Source organism: Hipposideros armiger, unplaced genomic scaffold (assembly GCF_001890085.2).
Source record: "Hipposideros armiger isolate ML-2016 unplaced genomic scaffold, ASM189008v1 scaffold_1061, whole genome shotgun sequence".
Lineage (NCBI taxonomy): Eukaryota > Metazoa > Chordata > Mammalia > Chiroptera > Hipposideridae > Hipposideros > Hipposideros armiger.
The window spans coordinates 335,895-350,688 of NW_017732411.1; the positions used below are offsets into that span (position 1 = coordinate 335,895).

Sequence of the window (14,794 nt, forward strand, 5' to 3'; positions counted from 1 at the left end):
CGACTGTGACTGCTTGTCCTGTTTTGTTATAATCACACAGACAATGTTCTTAAGTTTTTCAACCTTTCTCTTATTCTTCTAAGGGGAATTCAGTGTGCGTGCACATGTGTATGTGTATGTTGGGTATATGAAAGGTTTTCCACTGTGCACGTCTACTGCCAGTTTGGCCATAATTTTTTACCAATCAGTTGTATTACTGTTAATAAGCTGGTCCAGGAATGCACTGCCCCAAATCTGCTCTGTTTGATAGCAGCAAATGATTAAGTTGCCAGCTGAAATTAAGAAGGGGTGGGAGGGGTGGCTGGTTAGCTCAGGTAACACCAAGGTTGCGGGTTCGATTCCCACATGGGCTAGTGAGCTGCGCCCTCCACAACTAGACTGAAAGACAACGGCTTGATTTGGAGCTGATGGGTCCTAGAAAAAACACACTGTTCCCTAATAAAGTAAAAAAAAAAACAAAAGAAAAACTTGTTTAAAAAAAAGAAAAAGATGTGGTGGGAGTACTAGGGTAAGGTGATTTTTAAGTGCTATATTAAAGTTATAGGATATTAGCATAAGTCATTCAATATTGATGATATTCATATGTTAAAGTAAATATATGAGTAATACCTCACAGTTAAGGATTGTCTTTAGTAGGTTTCATAAAATACTAGATTCCCTATGTAGAAAAAATAACTACTCTGCATAATTTTGAAAGCTACCATAGCGAATACGTGGCTCTTATGCAAAACATCATAGTCACCTAAAAAAGAAGAGTTTGTATTTTCAAATAAACACAAAATAAACCAATTAATTCTGAATAAGTAGTAACAACTTTATTTTAACGCAACGTGCTGAAATGCAAAAAATATTTTCAGCAACAAGATACCAAAAGTACGTATCTCACCATTAACATGAGCTGATTAAAAATGAGGCTGAGAAGTTCAATATACGTCTTTACACATTTGAAATTTGAAAATCAATTCCCCCCAGAACTAATTTTTAAATAATTTTAGCAGAATTTTATTTTCAAAAGTGGGACTCACTTAAGTTTTAGCTTCATTCTAAAAAAATGAATGCAAAATTAACTGGGTTTCAGTATATGATGGTAAACTCTAACAACAGAAAAACTTAAATATAAGAATTCCTTTTCAAATATAAAGTCCACATATTGCAAGCAGAAGACACGGTGTGGTGATTTAATTCCTAGTGAAGAGGAAGTCTTGCGTACGGTAGGCACTCAATATTTGTTTAACTGAACCTAAAACTTACATCATTCCATGAACAATTAAAAGTAGAGCTCATTATCTGTATAAAAGGTTTGTGAAATACTCGAGTGTGAAAGTGCTGTCTTTATAATCTGAAAACACTAAAACCCACCCACCCACCTTACTTTGCAAGAATATACTGAATATTTTTATTTTATCCACCAATGAGCATTAAAGTCCAACTCGAAATAATTCACCACTGAAGCATACTTGACTATGAGAAAAGCTTGTGTGTTGGATTTTAACAAAACAACTTACCGAAGTTCCTAGTGTTCTATTTTAGTAACACTGGGTAACATCTATGATCCACATTTTCATAAAGAATTCGGTTTAGGTTTTAAATTTATGCACAAAACTTAAATGGGTAAATTAGTAATTAAACTTTTGGTAATTTAAGCTCTAACTTAGGTCTAGTTTAAAAATAAGCCAATAACGGTTCATGACAACGTTGTAAGAGATCTTTGTTAACATTTTAAACTTAATTTAAAAATTAATGGTGTCCTAAAAGGCACTGTTTTTACAGTTCATCATGCAGTAATTGGTCACATTTTTGAGAATTATAATTTCCTTTGTCAATCATTTGTCCCAAGTAAAGCACATTAAATGAAATATTTCAACTAGCCTGAACTTTCAACATTTAACTGAGTCCTATTTTTAAAAATTCACTCTTTTGAATATACCACACACAAGTCTAAGTGAAAACAAGTCCATGTACACTCACGCACACACATGCACACACGCACGCACAGACACCCAAATGATCACATAATACATGCAAGGTTCCTCAATTACTATTTCAAGACAATGACATACGCGTATTCAAGGAGGTAACAATGGCAAGCCATAATATTATGGCACCTTCATATTTGTGCTCCAAATACCAATACACATTAAAATTCAAAAACAAAAAAGGCACAAATATAGTGTTTCTGTATCTGAACCTAAAGAACAGTATTCCAATGGTTATTTTTGTAATATGTAACATTTAAAACCAGTCACTCCTTTTCCAAGCAGTTCTGTTTAGGTAACAAAAGGGAAACAGGAGCAGGTTGATAACCAAAAACAGAACAGAATCTGTGCCTACTGAAAACCATGTATTTTAAAAATGAAAAAAAAAAAAAAGGCTATTTGAGCACTCACATCAGAATACATTAACAGTTTTTTATCATTGCCTTAAGAACCCACAATACCAAAAATATACATAATAAATAAAAAAAAAATAAATCAACTACATACGATTCTGTTAGTATAAAGGTAGGCATTATATTATCTGAAAAGTGGACATTTCTACAAATGTGGATAATCTTACAGCACAGTGTTTGACGTTTTTGGTACAAAATGTGCTATCAAACTAAAAAAAAAATCTTTATAATAAAACCCTTAAGATTTGTAATAAACATGAAAACAAGTTAGGTAAAGGCAAGCTGAAATGTTCATACTATGGTGTTATTACTGAAGTCACTATGGTTAGAAACATAGATTCAAGCAGTGAATTCATATTGTGCCTGTGTGCATTTGATATAAATGGGGATACCAGTACTTTTTTGACATATAACAACAAAATTCTACAGCCTGAGGAAGGAATTTTTGTTTTCTTATAAGACCCTGGCAAAATTAAAATAAAGATCTTACTTTATATGTACATGTATTTTTAAATTGTACATTGTGAATTCAATCTTATGGTAAAGGTAAGGAAGTGAGATTCTGCTCCCTGAAGTACTATTACATAGTACATGTTACATAGGATGGAGTCCATGAACACGTAAGAATCTTTCTTCTATCTCAAGGGATTCTTCCAACACAACAAAGACTCAATGAAACTACATAGAGAGACATGAAGAGATCTGAAAATATGATCTTTTCAAACTCTAATTTGTTACGGATTACAAATGCTCATTTGACAGCGTGATTTAACGTAAATATGAATCACTCTTAATATATTAAATTAGAATTGCTTCAGTGAATACCTAACAAAGAGATAACAAAAAAAATCTATTTTTAAACCTCAGGCTTAATTTTTTTTCCTTTTATCCTAAATTCAAAAACTAAATAAACAAATTATACAAATTTTAATCTGGAGAATAAAATTATATATGCAAATTTATAGGTATATGCATTTTTTCCCAGTGACACTATTTTCCACTTGTGGTCAAATGTAAATCTTGCCTAAGAAGCATACTGTCACTGTTACAGGAATAAGATGCAGTGACTTGACACTGACAGCTCCTATTAATACTTCTCCAGGACAATGCACCAGAACAGACCTCCACTATGAACAGAGCTATCAAACACTGAACATGTGTATGTTTAAAGCTAAAATTCATTTATAATAAAGAACTGGCCCATGAAAAGCAGTTTATAAATAGTTTATCCTGTTCACATTAAGTAGAATTTCAATATCATACACGATGTTTACTATAGTAACTGAAACAGAAAGGAGAAGCTGGTGGGGCAGGGGGAAAGGTTTAGAGTGTGGCCTGACACTTCTAAGGGTTCTCTCCTTTAATCTGGGAATAGTATCAGTTCATTGTTTTTAGAAGGAGGGTAGACTGTACAGGATTTATTTATTGTTCAGGTGCCTTCTCTAAAATGTGATCAAGCAGGAATAAATTCAATAATTAATATCTGAAATTGAAACCAATTTAACTATAATAAAGGATATCTTTCTTATGTATTATCGCAAACATCCAGTTGTCTCCATCTGTCTTAAAAAATTCTGTCAAACGTTAAGACACAATTAATTATACCTTATTATTTTCTCAAAAGCAAAAAAATATATGTACCATTCAGCATACAAAAGTTACACATTAAAAGTGCATATATATCTTTCTTATTAATTGGCCCACTCATTAAATTTACATTTGGTCATCCTTACTTTTAACATGTACAGAATTCTTCCTATAAATGCAGATCACTATAAATTAAAAAAAAATAATTCAGCACAAACATGCTTTCTTCCTATTGAAATCTTAACCTCAATCAGTTCTAAATCACTGTAAACTTGGATAAACCCACAAAGAAACACAAGCAAAGTTTTGTTATGCTTCTCTTAGTTTGTTGAACAGTTAACATACAGACAAACAGCACAAATTTTACTAAAAATTTGGGCCAACTCATTGCATATTTGCCCCCTGAAATGAACAATAAATTAGAACTGAAGCAGTGTATTGCCATAACTTACCTCGAAGGTAAGCAGGTTCTCCTATATTTATAGAACTTAGACCGGAGACATTACCAGTTATCTCCAATGCAAGTGCTTTTAAGGACAACCTAGTTTAAACTTTGAGATAGCATAGCACAAACCCTATAAAATTAATTTTGCTTTTCTCAAGCTAATGGAAGATCCTTTTGAAACTTAATTATCTTCAGTTATCAATATTACTGCATTATGGAGCTAGTGCAATCCTGCATAGCCTTGGTCAAAAAGACAAGGCACAGTAAAAAAATTAAAGTATTATATGAACAAGAGAAGTCACTGGAGATAATTTAAGGCCTTGAAGTGAATTAGAATATAGTCAGTCTAATTTAAAGCTGAAGAATAAACCATAAATTATCCACCTGAAATGCAAGCAATATGCTTTTTTCAGCTTCTGTTCTGTGGACAAGACAACAGAAACACCTCTTGCTTATGGTTTGTCTACTAGAATCCTTCTGGACCTGGAGGAATAAAAGTCAATTCCATTTTTCTACAGTTCATGGAAGGTTTCAGGACTGTTTTAGCCGTTTGCGTGGAATGCCAAACTGTGGACACTGTGCAGATGCTAGCGCTCGGAAGGCTTCTGCTACTAAATGAGGGTGAGACTGAATCATGGACTTCCACCCTGATGTTTCCATTATGTCTGTCGCTTGGCTGAAAAATAAAATTAACAGATGTTTATTAAAGAGTACTTTTCAAAATGCACTCTCAATTTTTTTTTTTTTTTTTTAGCTGAGCCATCCTGCTACCTGTTGGCAGCTCAGCGGCTGCTCAGCTCAGGCTGGACTCGAACCGCTGTTGCTCAGAGCTCAAACTCTTGAGCGAGCTCTTAACCAACTGAGCCACTTCAGCCGGCCCTTTCAATTTTTTTTAATTGATGGTTTTCAAAACGTTTTGAACATTTGGCCTTTGTATGTATTCAAACCATTTGAATTCATTAAAATATCACTTTACTAGTGTTTTTGGTTGCAATTGAAACTATTAAATTTTCGTGGGAGGTCTATTCTCCTGAAGTATGTGACACTTGTCCCCACAGGTCCACTCCCAGTGTTAGCATTTCCGTACCAGCTCTTTCAAGAGTTCTTTTCATTGGTTTACACTCAGGTTTTCTCCAGAGTTCCAACTCTTATCCTCTACTCTTCTCCCTTAACATTCATTATTCATCCTATCTCATCCACTCTTCACAATTTTAGCTGTCATTTTCAATGATAAAAACTACTGATTTGCTAAATCTTAAGACTCCCACAAAGTTCATTCCTAAAACCACTTGTTCTCTTCACCTGGATGTGCTTCAAGACTCATAAATTCAGGATTGTTAGATAAGAATTCAACATGTTTCTCACAAAGCCCCAAATTCTTCCTCCCTCATTCCCAAACAGCTAATGCTTCCACCATTGCCCAGTGAGTCAAATCAGAAACCTGGGAGTCACCCTAGACCCTGTGCTTTCCAATAAATCATAAAAGCCCTACTTTAATTCCCAAAGACACCTTGGATCCCTAGTTAAGGCCCACATCATCTCACGTGTACATTATTACAAGTCTCCTAATTTGTCTTCTAGTCTCCTATCTTGCTCCTCTCAAACCAGCTTCCATGCTGCCTTAGTAATGTTAAGTATGACTACATCAGGTCCTCTTCCCTACTGCCTGTATCCAAGTTTTTTAGAAAGAGGAAAAGGTTTTCTACCTCCTCTCTCTAGCTTTCCACATCCTACTTCCATGCTCAGGCATTTTGTACACTGATACTGAACTGCTTATTGTACCCTATGCACAACATGCTCTCACTGAGCAATCAGAGTAAATAACTTATTGCTAAAACAACAAACCTAGTTACCCTTCCACGTCTCCTGTATTCTCTCCCTTATACCAACCCAGCATCCAAATAATATCCAAATATTATAGATTGTTCCTTCAAAATACTATATTCTTTCATTGCTCTCTGGTCCCTGTCAACAGGGTTGCCGATCTGATTCCCGGCCCGAGCTGGGATGCCGCTGAGCTGCCAACAGGTCAGCTAAAAACAAAACAACAACAAAAAAACCCGACCCTTCTGGGGATGCACTTTCCCACCTCTTCCCTCTTCTTCTACCTCCTGCTAATGCTTCAGGCCTTTATACTTGAAAAGGCTTTCTCTGACCCCTAGATGAGGTTAGGTTCCTTTGCTATATGCTCAGGTGGACATGGTGTCCTTTATCGATCATCACACTTTATTTCAATTACCTGTTTCTAATTTATCTCCTGCTAAACTATAAACTCCATGAAGCCAGAGAAAATGTCTGTCATGTTCACCATTATATTCTTGATTCTGAGCACGGTGCCATGGGTATTTATTGGATAATAAATATAAGTATCTGAAGTGACAGACTACTGCTTCATGCTTCTACACTTTGATTCAAGCTATCCTTTCTGTCTGCAATGTCTGTTAGTTCCTTTTTAGCTCTGCTAATTCCTATTCATGTTTTAAGCCAGCTCAGTCATCTCCAGGAAGACATCCCTAAACCTCCAGCCTTTGTCAACTACCCTCCTTCATTACATTGCTTCCCATATTATAATGATACATTCATGTATTTGTTTCTTTCATTAAATTTCTATCTATATTTATATATATATATATATATATATATATATGAATGATATATTCATTTACTTGTTTCTTTCATTACATCATTTCTCAATAACAAGGATTTTTCCTCATAATTGTTTTTATAGGTAGCACCCTAGCATAGTGTTTGAAGACATGACAGATACTAGGTAAATGTTTGTTGAACTAAACAGTAGCTAATAATAAAACAACTCCTTTTATTTGCCTGACATCAAATTACCAGTTTGTCATCATGTTTATAATTTCAACTAGTTGTTTGAAATCACATAAATATTTCTTAATATACCTGACATTTTCATTTATTTAATTCAACAAATATTTACTGAATGTTTGTACATACAGCAGCTTACTCAGAGGATATAAAATAAGCTGATATTTTTTGACATTGAAAAAGTTATACAATGTAAAATATTTTCTTAGAATAAAATTAGAGCTTGAAAGTGGCTAAGTATAAAGAATCACTAAATTGTCTTTTGCTAAGAATACATTGTATTATAAATTCAAATTGATTTTTTTCTAGGATCATATACCATGATGATAATGTATTATCACACACTGACCAATATACAGAACAACCAATAACTTAAAAGTAGTCACTAATTTTTACTTTCAGAAAAGAGAATTTACAAATTGAGAGGAATTCAGTTAACCAACTTCATATATATCAAAACAGATAAAAGCAATAGGAAATTAAGTTTACAAACATTCATTTTATTGTCTCTAACACTGTCTTTTTTGACTTTCTTGTATCAACTTGTCTTTTTTAACTTATATCAATTTTTGATAATTTGCAAAAATGGAATTTAAGGGTTTAGAAACAAAAAGTAATCAAAAGCAGATATAAATTCTTCAACCTATCGCCTCTCCCATTTTGATTTTGAATAATTACAAAGAGTAGAAAAGGCACTCTAAAAATGAGAGAATAGGGAAATAGTACGTTCTAATAGTTCATATTCAGAAAGTCCAGGCTTAGAAAGATGTAACAACTATGCCACCTCTTATAGTTTTACCAGGGCATGTAAAGATCCAATTGCTCCCATTTTTGGAATGTTAGGCAGCTACCCTAATACAGCATTTGATGCAAGGTACTTGGCTAACCTAAGAAGCAATGGGTTAACATTCAAATGTAAAGACTTCCTAGGCAAATTTGGAGGGTACATTCCTCATAGGATGAAATGAATATTTTCCATATTTTTAGAAATGCTTTCTGGACGGACAAAGAAAGGAATTCTAGTAACCACTAACTACCTAAACTCAGCTATATATTATATAAGCGTATGTGCTTAAGATATTAGACTTACTGTTACGCCAGTTCACATTAGCAGCTGATCTACAAGGAAGGAAGCACAGCCTCAAGAATCCACTAAGTACTCAAATTATGATTTTTTTTAAATAACCAGAAGTTTTCTTCATATAACTAATATCTGGGTTCATACTTATTGCAGATGAACAAAACGCTTTGCAAACAATTTTTTGTAAGCAGATCAACTTTAAGTCAGAAACAAGTGTCATCTTACTTGCTGTTCCAGTTTTTCCCATCTTTACATCCAAGCTGTCGAAGTACACTGCACCTGCATTGAAGATTTAAAAACACTTAAAAAAAGTCTGGTGAAAAAAGTTGAAGGTGTTATGCCCCCTGAAATACAAGCATACCTTACCTATTAATAAAGTCTATGGCTTGTGCTTTCAACTGTTCTGCACTGTGCAAATCTGCAAGAACAAGGGTATCAGCAACATTTTCTACTGAGAGGTTACTACACAAAGCTTCTTCACACATGACCTTCAGCCGTTCCAGTGCATACTATCCAAAAGGAAAACATAACCATTAAACATTTACTCAAACTATCAAGTTTTAAATACATATTTGTGACATAGAAAATGAAGTTAAAAGCATATTATCCTTTGAATTGAAGGTACTTTAAAAGTCTGTAAGTTATTTTAAACCTAACATGAAGAAAACAGGAACACATTCGAGAGAAAAACCAATTTCTTAAGGAAATTTCAATTTGCGTAAGTGTGAAGTAATGTATATTTTAAGAACAGGGTTTTATTTAAAAAAAAAACACCAAAAAACCTTATTACTCAATACTTTTAATGAGAATATTTCTCTTGTCTACTATTTTGAACATGAGTATACCAAACAGTACACTGCATGTTGCTACAACTCAATCTTGAAGAATAAATTATAAAACAAATCATATTCATAACCACTAAAAATCCTTAGTGTATATGTTCATTATAACATCTTAGGCAGCTTTACTGAGGTCTAATTGGCATACAACAAACTACACATATTTAAAGTTTACACTTTGGTAAGTTTATACAGTCATATGATTACCATTAAATCAAGATAGTGAACCTATTCATCATGACCAAAAGTTTCCTCCTAGCCTTCTGTAATCCTTTCTCTCACCCTACCGCAAGCAACACCTATGATATGCTTTCTACTGCTATAGTGCGCATTTTCTGGAGTCTTCCTTAATTGGAATCATATAATTTGTACTCATTTTTGACTGGATTCTTCAATTCTTCAACTCAGTACAATTGTTTTGAGATTCAAGCATGTTGTGGCCTGTGTATCAATAATGCAATGCTTTTTATTGCTGAGTGGTATCCCACTGTATATGGACATACTATGATTTGTTACCCATTTATCTATTAATGAACATTTGGGTTTTTAACTATCATAAATAAACCATCGATAAACATTCATACATAAGTCATTGTATGGGCACATGCTTTTTTCTTGAGTAAAATCTAAAAGTGGGTTCACTGGATCATACGGCAAGTTTAAAACTTTTAAGAAACTGCCGAACCGTCTTTTTCAAAGTGGTTGTACCATTTTATATTTCCATTAGCAGTGTAAGAGAGTCCTAATTCTTCCACATCCTTGACCATTCTTAGTATGGTCTTTGTAATTTTAGCTATTGTAATACATGCGTAGAAGTATCTTGTGATACTTTACATTTCCTTAATGACTAATGCTGTTGAGTCATCTTCTGATATACCTGATAGACATTATTTCAGGAAATGTCTGTTCAAAAATTTTCTCCATTTTCAGAAATAACACTGCTTTCTTATAATTGAGTTTTGAGTTTTTTATATAGTCTGAATTCAAAAGCCCTTTATCAGATATATTCTGGATAGAAATTGTTCATCAAATATATGCTATGCAAATATTTTCTCCCAGTGTGTTGCTAATGCTTTTATTCTTCCGTGTCTTTTGAAGAAGTTTTGAATTTTACTGAAGTCCAATTATCAGTTTTTTTCTTTTATGTGTTATGTTTTTGGTGTCATAGCTAAGAAGTCTTTGCCTAACACAAGACCATCAAGACTTTCTCCTGTTTTCTTTTAGAAGTTGTAGATTAGGTTTATATTACATTTTGAATTATTATTTTTTAATATATGGCGTGAAGTTCATATACAAAGCTCATTTTTTCAAATGAGTTCCAAAGTTCATTTTTAGGGGCATAGGGGTGTCTGATTGTTCTAGCACCATTTGTTGAAAAGACTATGCCTTCTCCACTGATTTGTCTTCACACTTTTATTAAAAATTAGATACCCACATAGATGGCAGTCTATTTCTGTACTCTCTACTCTGTTCCACTGAGTCATTTGTCCATCTTAACACCAATACAATACTATCTTAAATATTGAAGCATTACAGTAAGTCTTGTTACGAGACAGTGTTAGTCTTTCACTTTGATCTTGTTTTTTAGTTATCTGATTACAGGTCCTTGCACTTACACATAAATTTTATATCAGCTTATCAAGTTCTTAAGAAAAAACACACAAAAAAACCCCTGCTAGAACATGTTGGTTCTACTAATCAACTTTAAGAAGAACTGAAAATTTAATAATATCGAGACTTCTAGTCATAAACAAGATTTATCTATTTTGTTTAGGTCTACCTGAATTTCACTTAGCAATTATAATTTTCAGATACAGATCTTGAACATTTTTGACAGATTTATGCCTATGAATTTAATATTTTTGATGCTAATGGGCTTTCAGGATTGAAAACTACTGGCTTCAAGATTTTCTGGTATTTTTGCACTGTTTCCCCACTATCATAAAAGAGCATTATAAAATTAAAATTGTTTTTTTTCTCTTTCTAGTCTATATTAAAAAATAAATCTATGAATACAGAGAATTAAATTAGACAGAATACCCAATATTTCTTCCTTTCTTTAAACAGAAGTCAGGCACTGTATCTTAAAACTAAGAATACCTGAAAATTGCAAAAAAATTATATATGCTATTGTGTGTTCTTATAAAACAGAGTCAAGATACACGCAAAACTACTTTAATCTCCCATGAAAATTTCACTTTCCCCATATACTGGCTCAAGATATTTTTATGTCTTACTGGTTTAAAAAAATCTCATTTCATATTATCCCTCTGTATGCTATTTCATAATACTCTCAAGAACCATCTACAAATAGTAAAACTTAATTCAATATTTCAAGTTATTTGGGGTTTTCATTTGATGATAGCTTTCTAGATGTATCAAAACCTTGAGGACATATTTTGGCTCTTCAAGCCCCAATTACTTACTTTGTCTGCAGCTGCCAACAAGTTGTCAGCCATTTTGTCAAGGTTTGGTGCTTTCCCTGTATAAACGAATCTCATCATTTCTTTAAAAACCTCAGGATCTACATCATTTATTTCCACTCGATTCTGATATTGAAAACACAAAAAGTTATACTTAAAGAACATACACAAATGTACCAAGGGGAAACTTTGACAGCAGTTTAAAAGCCCTAAATCTGCACTCAAGTACTGTATGACTCAAATATACATTAAAGTCTATTTTAAAATTGAGGTAAGTAAATATTTAGTAAGCTAAGGAGGCAAAGTAAAGCAGGCAGGTCTAAGAGGACAAGTATACTCTAGCCAAGCACTACCATGTAGGAATATATACCCAAGTTCTCAATTCAAAAGAGTAAAACAAAAAACCTGTAGGCCTAACAAAATGCATCTGTGTTCAGTTTCTGACCTCTACCTTAGAGGAAGATGTCTATTAACTTTTTCTTTGCTAAATTCCTAACTTGTAATGCACTGCCTAAGATCCTATAACCAATGATTCTGTTCCCAGCTTTAAGCAAAAGAGGGTCAGGTATATGAGGTAATTCTAGAGCCCACTATACCTCAGAACTCTTGCAAAATGACATGTAATATTATCTATGGACACCTCACTTCTTTGCTTGACACATACTCAAGTCCAAAGAGGACTAGTTCCTTTTTTGCTCTTTGTAAATTTGGTGCTTCTCCTGAGATCAATCAAGCAAAATATCTAATACTAAATGATACCAAACTTTTCGGACCCTTTGCAGACAATAGCACTTAACATCACTGATGTCTCCTGACTTGGAAGTGCTAACAAGGCTCATCACAGTACCTGCCCAGACCAACAATCAAAAGAAAAAAAGTAGCTATTTTGTTGCAGCCTCTACTCTGCAGAAAGAATAAAGCTGAGCCACATAAACAAACTCTGGAGTTGGGGCACTACAGATCACCTGTAACGCAACCAGCAAAGACTCAACCTCTGATCTTAAACCTGACAACATTTTAAGATGACAGGTAACAGAAACGTCTGGGAAAACCAAATAGGTAATATTTTGATTACAGTTAATGTACAACAACGTAATTTATGTCATTTTTGTTAAATCTAATACATATCCTCTTACTTTAGCGATAAAAAGAATGTAGACATTATTTTTGTTCTAGAAAACAAATTCCAAAATTAACCCATAAAGTCTTGACAGGATAAATATATACCTTAACCACAGAACTCTCAAATAGCTATGGACCAGAACAGTCCTTTGGATAATAACTACGCATTAATTTTCCCACCAAATGAGAACCAAAATAGCTGTTGTTCAGAATATTCACCCATATTGGGTTACATCTATTGTTCTACTATGGAATACATTTCCCCATCTTTCTATTTCTTTCTAAAATCATAGTATAACAATGAGAACATGCACTGTTCCATTTAAAATATACATTTTACTATTCTGCATTTATACAAATTCAATATTAGCTTTTAAACCATGTTTACCTTTTTGCTTTCTTCCATTTCATGTTCAAACATTGCATTAAAAACTGGGGATCGAGCTGTAAAAAGATTAAGTATCATTATTTAATGCACAAACTTATGAAAAAAAATGTACTATATTACCCAAAATTAGAAAGTACCTGCAAGTACAGATTTATGAGCTTTAAATTCTTGTCCTCTCACAAAAAAACTGCAATCTGTAAATCTTGTGTTTTCCCAGAGATTACCTAAATCTTCTGCTAGTCGACATTCAGGCACCTTCAAAGTATTTGTATTAGTATGCCCTGATATATTTACTGAATCTTGGACCACACTCACCTAATAAAAAAGGGACAGTAAGAAGAACACTTTTATAATTTACAATAATTAGTTACTAAAACTATACTTAAATATCTTATCATTAAAATGATTTGAGTAATTCAATGTAATCCTGATAAAAAATGCTAATACTTAAGAATTGAATTTAAGGATACAATTTAAAGAGAAATAATATAGAAAGAAAATCTGAAACAAACTCGATGATTTTAAAGTGACACTTTATATGAATAAATGGCTTATCAGTTGATTAGAATGATTGGTTATTGAAGTAATTACAAAAACGATTTCTCAACATGAAATAAGTCATAATACAATGTCAAAGTCAAACAAGGAGAAGACATTTTTGTAAGGTGGAGGGAGAAATTAATTTTTATTTTCTCACACTACAGACCTATCAACATTTAAAGTTTATTATACGTACAGTAAACACAGCATCACACTCATAATAGCTTTTACAGTATTTAAAAAGGTTGTAAAACTAGCCTACAATATGCAATTCGGGAAGTATTTCAAGTGCTACTTCTACATGTTTCAACGCTAGTAAAACTGATTCAAATATTTAGTTAAATTGATTTAAATTTTAAAAGTACAAGAATTCTCACAAAAGCAATTGTAATTACTGAAGTTTATGGAATCTTTTATAAAAAAATCAACCATGAGAACAATATAATTTAGTTTGATTTTCAGACCTTTTATTACCTATTAACTAATCAATAAAGAGAAGTTAATATAGTTATATTGCTTTTACAGACTCCAGTATAATATGGATTAAGTCATCTCTCATGAAAGATAACCACTATCTACTGAATACAATCTTAAAACACTATTGGCCAAGCCTTGCACACCACTTTTAAGAAAATGTATTCTGTTAGAAATTTCACATTATATTTAATAAAGTGTAGAAAAATATTACAACAAATTGAGCATATGTTTCAGAGTAAATGAACCATTTTTTACAAAAGTGCTATATTAGTTATTTATTGTTTTAAGCTGCTAAGTTTTGTGGTCATTTCTTATGAAGCTATAGATAACCATGTTCATTTCAAAAGCATATTTCATAAAGCCTTTTTAAATAAAAGTAGGTATAAATAAGGAAATGTATAAATACAGTAAACTATGTAGAAAATGTAAATTACCAAACTACTAACACACTAACACAGCAAGTATAACAATGGTCCAGCATAAAATATTTGGAGAATATTAAATCTCAGAAGTCCTGGGCCGGCTGAGTGGCGCGATGGTTAAGAACTGGCTTGGGACGCCAGAGGGCCCCGGTTCGGAATCCCACATATGAGGGCCAGTGACACTGCCCTCCACAGCTAAGATGCTGAACAACAGCTCAACCTGGAGCTGGGCTGCCGTGAGTCGCTGGC

The 14,794-nt window shown here is 33.1% G+C and overlaps 1 protein-coding gene across 2 annotated transcripts in view; it reads right to left on the bottom strand.

Moving 5' to 3' along the window:
* Positions 1-793: 793 nt before the first annotated feature.
* The window catches only part of SPOPL (speckle type BTB/POZ protein like), a 63,630-nt gene continuing 49,629 nt past the window's right edge, over positions 794-14,794 (bottom strand). For both annotated transcript variants that reach the window (XM_019632003.1, XM_019632004.1), the window contains 6 exons: positions 13,244-13,421; positions 13,107-13,162; positions 11,600-11,722; positions 8,701-8,843; positions 8,560-8,613; positions 794-5,097 (listed from right to left, as the gene is read on the bottom strand). In XM_019632003.1, the coding sequence (XP_019487548.1) occupies positions 4,953-5,097; positions 8,560-8,613; positions 8,701-8,843; positions 11,600-11,722; positions 13,107-13,162; positions 13,244-13,421 (699 nt within the window). In that variant the 3' untranslated portion in view covers positions 794-4,952. The remainder of the gene's footprint in view (positions 5,098-8,559; positions 8,614-8,700; positions 8,844-11,599; positions 11,723-13,106; positions 13,163-13,243; positions 13,422-14,794) is intronic.